This window comes from Syzygium oleosum, unplaced genomic scaffold (assembly GCF_021117445.2).
Source record: "Syzygium oleosum isolate NSW1041296 unplaced genomic scaffold, Sole_v2.1 Sole_v2.01, whole genome shotgun sequence".
Classification (NCBI taxonomy): domain Eukaryota; kingdom Viridiplantae; phylum Streptophyta; class Magnoliopsida; order Myrtales; family Myrtaceae; genus Syzygium; species Syzygium oleosum.
This window is the reverse complement of record NW_026607485.1, coordinates 18,811,922-18,820,473: the sequence shown is the minus strand read 5'-3', so window position 1 is coordinate 18,820,473 and position 8,552 is coordinate 18,811,922. Positions and strand designations below refer to the sequence as shown.

Below are 8,552 nucleotides of genomic sequence, written 5' to 3'. Positions count from 1 at the left end.
GTCTCGCATTATGGTACCGCCTCAGGACGGCACAATTCCCCACGTAATAGTACCGCCTCAGGGATTCTCGTGACCACACGCACGACACATCACGCAATTTCTCATTCATTCACTCGCTCGATTTACACACCATCATGCCAAATTACCAGCCGATCAAATTCGGCCCATGCACGCATCGAATCTCACGCATTTCACATGCTCAATTAACACCCAATCATGACCAATTAACAGTCAATTCAACTCAGCCCATGCGCGTATATAACAATCCACATTTCAATCAATTATTTCACAAACCAACGAGCATACAAGGCCGCCATCGGACCCACAATCACAGCCAATGTCGTGAGCATAAATTCAGCATTTCCAGGTATATTTCAAGCCATAATAAGCATCACAACCAGCCACGACACCACACACATCAACCGACACTTTTAGTCCCCGAATCGGACCATATTGCTCATCATTACGAGCCACAATTTCCAGCCTTCAATTCGGCATTAAATCAGCCCCGAAACATCACAATTCCATCCACAAACCAGCCAATCCAATTCAATTCGCACGTGCACAACTAACTCGAGTTTTTTTGCATTTTAAGCCGAATTTCACTATTCACGGGTGTCGTACTCCTGCCGACAACCCCCAAACCAACACGCACTATATTTTAATCGCCAAAATGCACTAATTCGGCCACAGCATGAACAGTAATTCGGCCACCACCAAAATCACCATAACGGCACATTTAGGCCCGTTTTTCGCGCCATAAGCCACAATAATCACTCGGAATCATTCCGATTACCTAACCAATCATTTCTAACCTCCAATCCACTTCAAAAATCATCACAATTTCACCCAAAGCACTCAGCCAAATCAGTCCAACCATTGTCCCACGATTAACCCCTAAAACTCGCTAAAACGGCCCCGAACTAACCCGAAAATACCCCTTATCCTAGGCGAGGGTTAGGATATCACTTACTTGTGATTCCTACGCGAAATTGACGCATCAACAGCGGCTGGACAGGGGGCAACCAGCAGCGGCAGCGGTGTCTCACGAAAAGGGATACCGGCGACTCACCGGCGTCCACGAGCGGCGGCGATCGACGGCGATGGGCTGCTGGTTTTCCTCGGCTGGACTGAACAGGAATGAAGGCTGGTGATGGTGTTTTGGTGATGGGAAAAACAGGAGAGAGAGAGGGACGGTGGTGGCGGTGGTGTGACGAGACGGAGGGGCGAACGGTGGCTCGACGGAACGGCGGCGACAGCAAGCTTGGCCGGTCGGCCACGGCCATGGGAGGAGAGAGAGAGAGGTCGGCCGAGATGGGTAGAGAGGGAGAGAGGTAAGACGTGAGGAAGAAAATGAGGAGAGAGAGAGAGAAAAGAAAATAAATAGGAAGAGAAAAGGCTATTCTAAGCCTACCCTAGGTGAAATTACCATCTTACCCTTCTCTCAACTTTCCATCCAACGGCCAAGATTCAAGCTTATCTAGAAATCGACGGCCCATATCGATTCTCATCAAAATATCCAAGGGCAAAATTGGAATTTCAAAAAATTTCCAAGGGCAAAATTGTCCAAAAACTTCTATTTCTAAAGCTAGTGTGAAATGACCAAAATGCCCCTCCTCCATTATTCTTGGCCTTAACAAAATCCCAGGGGTAAAATGGTCATTTTTCATTTCTCGCCAGAATTCGAATTTTCTGAAGAACCTGGACAATTCTGAGACTGACTAAGCCAACAACATCCTGTCGTAACATTCATAGTTTCCAAGGCCCAATCTTGGTCGTTAATTAATGACCAAATTTAATTAACATAACTTGAGCATATCTCGAACTAACGGGTGGCTTTTGGGGAATTTCACACATTTGACCCGTGGCCGATACTGAATCAAGCCACGTTCAAGTTCACTCGAATCGTGATGACCTCAGTTGTCACTTAATCGCGAGGATCGATCGCTAGTTCCGACGGGCTCGATCGTTTGGTATAGGTTTAGGGTCATTCGTCAGTTCATCCCGTGGTCAAGCGGAATCACCTGCGATCCACTAATGTGACAGCGGCGAATTGATCCCTAGCTATCCTTGGATCGGCCTACACCGGCTCAAAATGTCACCTCGGCAATTTTTATGGTCGAAAGTCGATTCACGATCGAGTTTCGTTGGTCGCGCGAGTTTAATTCCCTAATTAGCCTTTCCCTAACGATTAGTATCTCAGGAGTGATCAATTCCGGGCGAGATCTAACTACAAGTATGTCCATAAATCATTCATTTCATAAATCCCAAGTGGGTCGGATTTCAGAATGTCACATCCACGGCACTGGTGTTACTGAATATGAGGAATTTGCGAGATTACAAGCCAGTGAGAGACATGGTCCAACCTAATTCCAAGTCACTGTGGGGAAACCATTTTGCATTCTTGCATGTGCCGATATTGAAAGTGAAACCGAGCGATTCTCAGTTCTCTAATCCTTTGAAGTTTGTCCACAAAGCTCATGAGGTGATCAAGAGGAAACGGAGCTCCTTTGGTGTAGTCCTCACAGGGAAGCTACTTGAGATCATGATGAAATGTAGAGATGCAGAGGTATGGTCTAATAGCTTAAGCTGTTAGATAAAGTCACAGTTTACTATTTAATTATTCTATCACTATTGGAACTAAAGATTTTCCTACTATAATACCATGTAAGGTTTTGCGGGACCTCTGTAAACTATTAGATGAAAGTACAGTTTAATATTTAATTATTCTATCATGCACGTCGCGACAATTAATTAATAAAAAAATGCTAAATATGTTAAGTCTGATTGAAAAAATTGATATGAATGCACTCTTGTTTGCTTGTACTTGCAGGCAGTAGCAAAGCACATCAGCAGGACATCGAGAAACTCGAGCATGGGCATCTCCAACGTTATGGGGCCAATGGAGAAATTGTCTCTAGGTAATCATCCTGTTAAAGGCTTGTACTTCAGAGTCGCCGGCACACCTGAGGTATATTTCTAGTTATCATTAATTTTGATTTCAACCCAAGAGCATAAAATTACCAATGCTTGATTGGTGGGTCTAAAGTTTTGGTACTGAGCCTCATTTTCTGAGTCGTTACATGCATCTTATTCCGAAATATTGATATAGATTGCAACTTTTGCCACATCTACAGATCTAAGCACAAACTTTTCTACATGATATCGTAATACATTTTATGCAACATTTACTCTCCTATGCCATCCACAAGAAGTCGATAGGATGTCGAATGCAAGAATCGATATGTCTTATTTACCATAACACATAATCAGATTGTGAGCGGCCTTCTTCTCCATAAACGACAACCTGATGAACCCATGAAATCTATTCTTGTGATTAACTTTTGCAAAGTCTCAGCGTAATGATCTTCAGCTATGCGGGAAATTTGAGAGTAGCTGTGCGAGCTGAGCAAGGCTTCATAGACTCCGAGCTGTACACCCGCTCGCTGCTTGATGCTTTCGACATGATCCTTCACGATGCATGTGGGAAGCAGTAGAAGCCATTCCCATTCCTATTATTCCACTGTGCAACGCCTTCTATGAAACCCTAATTCTATTTCCCTTGTTTTTGGCAATGATATTGTTCAAGTGGATGAATCCAGAAATCGAGTCTTGGGAGCCCAAACTAATCCCAAAACGAGGTCTCAAGTTAAAAATTTAGCGCGTGACCTGTTTTCGCTGTTCCCGTTAAAATGTCTGCTTTTCTTACTTTTGATTCTCTGTTACATTCAGCTTTTTTTTCCCTCTTTTCGCAAACTAACGTTGACGCTCGCTCTCAAAACTGAAGAAGAAGATCCTAATGAAGTAAAATTACGGTTTGGTCGAACCAGTTTCGACGTGGGTAGATCTAGAACTGAACACAGAAAGAACGTAATATGCTGACATTTCGTGGGCTTCTTAACCAGCTTCTATAACAGCAGATCATTGATTTAGTGTGATAAAAGAAGGTCGATAATAATCGCTAGTGTATAAACCAAGGAAATATAATTTGAACAAATCGCTATATGACGAGATATGTTTAACTTTGAATATAGAATACGAGATACCCTACAAGGATTGAAATCTAATCCCTTGTCTAATCAAACTCTGGTTTAATGAAAATCGAATTGTGAATGATAATAAAGATAACTAGGGCTCAGCCGATCAAATTATTCACATTAGAGTTAATTGCGGGGGAAATTATAAACGTAACTTATCTTTTATGTTGTTTATTTATGTAAAAAATAATTTTTGTCATCTTATTGGAAGAAAAAATATCGAAATTAGTATTGAACTAGCAAAAGAATAATAACGTTATAGCTACTGTAAACATAAAAGAGATAATCACCGCTGCTAAGGAACAAATAGCTCGAGAGAAAGTACTAAAAGAGATAATACATATCTTTCTAAATGTTAATGTTGTGTGACTTGACTTATGAGCAACGATTAGAGGGAAAAGGTATTAATTTTGGTAATCTATCTTTTGGCCATGGTGTTGGATTAGTATTAAAGACGAGAAATGTAATCTACAGAAACAGATATTATCCTGCCCCTACAAATAATTGGTTGCGATAAAGGTTTGTCACTAAAGCTCTTTCTCATTTTTCAATTGATTTGAGTCGGGAACGGAGGCGAATTTAGGTGCCATGTGGTTACATTTACTATTGTTTTCATTCATAATGATTAAAATCATAGACACCTAGTCATGCACTCGCCTCATTGCTCGATGCTTTTGACATGATTTTTCACGATGCACGAGGGAAGCCATAGAAGCCGCGTATCGATTAGTATTATATACAACGCGACGCCTTAGGATCAAGCCCCGCCTTTTCTTTTCCAAGTAATTCCTCTGCAATTTATTTCACGAGCTTTTCAATTTTATATGGTCTCTTTTTCTGTATTCTTCATGTTTATCCCCCATTTGTTTTGGGTATTTTCACAAGAAAATCAGAGGCGGCAAATACTTCACCAGGGAAAAGCAATTGGCCCCTTGACCAAGTGAGTCCTAATTAGAATCATACATACAGGACCTGTTATATTTTGTCGATCCGCTCATAATGAGTATGTCCAAGGGGCACCATTTGTTCTAATTAGAAGTGTGTCTGAGAGACACCTTTTGAAGAGGTGTAAGGGGAGTTTCTTAAGAGAATTTAAAGTAACTTCCTCAGTATGAAAATCTAACAAGAGATAAATAAGTTTTGAAGAATGGAACTCTCTCTCTCTCTCTCTCCTCTCTTCATCAAAGAACGACGCATAAGGATTCCGTATTTACTTTAAGAAGACAATCGGCATTAATGCTGTGGAACGAGAATACTTTCCTCGTGACTGTATTCAAACCAATGTGAAGTAGATTCGTCCATTGTTCTCTAGTGATTCAACGTACGTTCTAGGAAAATTTGTTCGTCGTGTATTGAACAAGTTAGTCGATTCTCCTTAAACTTACTTCCTACATTGGTATCAGAGCTAAGGTTATGATCTCTACCTTGTTTTTCCGTTGAATTATTACGCTTATTATTTGATATGGGAATTGAGAGGATGAACTTCATATCGTCTGGATGTTCATTGCTCGGAAATTGCAACATGAATTGTCGAAAACAAAATCTGACACGAAGAACGGGTTTGGAGGATAAACGTCAGTTCTGTTCTGATTGTTTTTCGAAATATTTTTCTGGAGAAAATCATTTTTGATCATACAAGGTGAAAGTACTCATCGAGACGATCAAAACGGCGGGTGGTACGCCACCGGAAGACGCCGGACATGCCCACATGCGCGCATCGGCCAACTGGCGCATGCTGACGTCATCGATGACGACAGCAAAACTGTCGGTAACCGACACACTGACGTCATTGATGGTGTCATCTTGCCGGCGAACCGACCCTTCGGCGATCGGCTGGCCAGCGACCCGACCCAGTTGACCAGTCAACCGATCGGACCGTTGACCGGTTGGACCGGCCAGGAGCCAGAATGGCTCGCTGGCGCGTGCGCCACACGCGCTGCGCACAAAGGCAGTGCGTGTGGGCGAGTGGAAGGTCGGATTGGCGCATTTTTGGTGTTGTTGCCTTTGTATCAACATCCTCTACATTGTGGTATAATTATTTTACATGTTTGAGGCTCTTAAAGGTATAAAAATGCATATGAAACCCTGAGTACGCGTATTTTTTGAGTATAAGTACATTGTTTATTTCCTCTAACCTGTATTTCACTGTGGTTTTTAGAAATACAAAAGTTAGCCTACATGTAAATGGCCACATATATATTGTGTAGAGCTTGGTTCAATGATGGCATATATATGATTTAACGTGCTTACAATTTCCTGATTCCGAGCGTACTTGAACAATGGCCGGAGATCATTGTTTTTTCATTATGTCTTGAATTCCGCATATGATTATATTTGATGTAATGAATTATTTGTAAGTTGGTAATCATTTCGTGATGTCATGTAATCATCTTTTCTAGTGGGAGTTCGTAGGTTGGTAGAATTCAAAGGAGTTATCACCTATAACTTAAAATTTGTGCAAATTAAACAAGTTAATGATAGTAGAACAATTGTACGCCGAAGCTGATTGGGAACTTAGTGAACTTTCTTTTCGATGTCTTTTGTTGAATTATCATTAATTTAGTTTGTCTTTGCTGCAAATTAAAATATGTGTGTTTATGTGGAAAATGTGCTAGTATTGATTATGCGTTTTTTTATGTCAATGTGTAGCAGAAATTGATTATGGCTTCGACATCCAAAACCATTGTGGTTGACCTCAATAAGGGTGAGAAGCTAAACGATGACAATTATGATATTTGCATAGAAAAGTTCAGTATATCTTTGAGGAGCAAAAGGTTTTGGAAACCCTCAAACACACCATGGATGAACCTGAGCATGGAACTTCTGCTCAACACAGAAGAGATCAAGAAGCTTATCAAGCTTGGAAAAAGAAAAAATAGCATTGCTCGCATCACGTTGCTGAGTTATATGCAAGATGATCTTATGTGTGAGTTTACAAGTTATGACAAAGCTCAAGCAATGTGGGTTGCCTTGAAAGATAAGTTTTGGGGTACGTCTGCCACCAAGTTGAGGAGGCTCACCATCAAGTTTGATACATACCGGAAGCACCCAAATCTAACGATGAGGTAGTATCTTTAGGAGATGTCAAACATGTTACGCGAGCTGAAGTCGGCAGGTCATACCCTAACTGATGAACAACGTGTTCAAGCTGTTATAAGATCTCTTTCTGACAGCTAGCAACATATGAAAATCAATATGACGCACAGTGAGAATATCATCACTTTTGACGATATTGCGCATCATTTGGAATTAGAAGATGACTGAGTGCCTAGCTACAAAATCCCCTACTCATGCTTATGTTGTTGAATCAGGTTCGGGCAAAGCTTCGGCTTTAAGCGCAAGAGGAACCATAAATTCAACAATAAAGGGAAAGAAACTGAACAAGCACCCAAGAGAGTTAAGACCTTCCGACGCAAGAAGCGTGGCGAGAAGAAGGACAAGGCCAAGATGAAGTGTTATAATTATGGTAAACTGGGTCACTTCGCTCGTGAATGCACTGAGCCGAAAGAGGTACCACATTACTCAATTACTTTGAGTAATTCTTTTATTTCTAGCACTGTAATGCTTGCTCAATCTCATCCAATGTGGACTGTAGACTTAGGAGCAACAGACTACGTAGCTAGAGACCAAGGAGCGTTTGTGAAGTATCGTCGGATATAGCCTGGAAGAAGATCGATATATGTTGAAAATAACTCAAGAGTTGAAGTGAAGGGTATCGATACATGTAAATTAACCTTTCATGGTGGTTGAAATCTATTCCTACATGATGTCCTCTATGCTCCAGATATTCGGCGAAACTTGGTCTCTGTAGTTGTTCTTCTTGGTTTAGGTTATGTATTTAATTTTCATGGTGATTGTGTTGACAATTTATTTGGAACAATGTATTATAGTTCTTGTCATGTATTGAATGGTTTAATGGTATTAGACATTGACTATGATGTGTAAAAAGTTAATGTTGATGGTTGTTTTTCTTTAATTGTATCTTTTAGTAATGTGGAGATTGATGCAAGTACTTGGCATGCTAGACTGGGTCCCATTGGGTTACAAAGAATGAAATAATTAGCAAGAGAAGGCCTTTTGGGGTCACTCGCTAATGTTGAACTACCCATATGTGAACATTGTCTAGCATGAAAAATAACTAGAAAACCATTTGGTAAGGAACCAAAGCTGAACTTCCATTATAACTCATATATTCTGACATTTGTGGTCCATTAAATGTGAGGGCGAGGCATGAAATCTCATATTTCATCACTTTTATAGATGACTTCACGCGTTTCGGTTATGTTTTTCTGATCTCCCATAAGTCCGAACCATTGGATTGCTTTAGACGATTTATAGCTTTGGTAAAGAATTAGTAGAATAAAACAATAAAGGCATTAAGAACCGATCGCGGACGTGAGCATCTATCTGAGCAATTCAAGGCTCTTTGTGATGAAAAGGGAATTGTAAGACAATTGACTATTCCCGGTACTCTGCAACAAAATGGGGTTGTAGAGAGAAGGAATAGAACCCTAT

At 40.8% G+C, this 8,552-nt stretch overlaps 1 protein-coding gene across 1 annotated transcript; it reads left to right on the top strand.

Annotated features, from left to right (window-relative positions):
• Positions 1–1,140: 1,140 nt before the first annotated feature.
• Positions 1,141–3,043, top strand: LOC115683451 (wax ester synthase/diacylglycerol acyltransferase 7-like). The gene is made up of 3 exons (XM_056304162.1): positions 1,141–1,164; positions 2,288–2,569; positions 2,834–3,043. The coding sequence occupies exons 1-3, from the start codon at positions 1,141–1,143 to the stop codon at positions 2,981–2,983; spliced, it is 456 nt and encodes a 151-aa protein (XP_056160137.1). The 3' UTR covers positions 2,984–3,043.
• The last annotated feature ends 5,509 nt before the right edge of the window (positions 3,044–8,552 follow it).

Coding starts and splice junctions, on each gene's coding strand:
- LOC115683451 (XM_056304162.1), top strand. CDS start 1,141: ATGAAGGCTGGTGATGGTGTTTTG. Junction 1,165..2,287: donor AGGCTGGTGATGGTGTTTTG/GTGATGGGAAAA, acceptor GTCGGATTTCAG/AATGTCACATCCACGGCACT. Junction 2,570..2,833: donor TGAAATGTAGAGATGCAGAG/GTATGGTCTAAT, acceptor TTGTACTTGCAG/GCAGTAGCAAAGCACATCAG.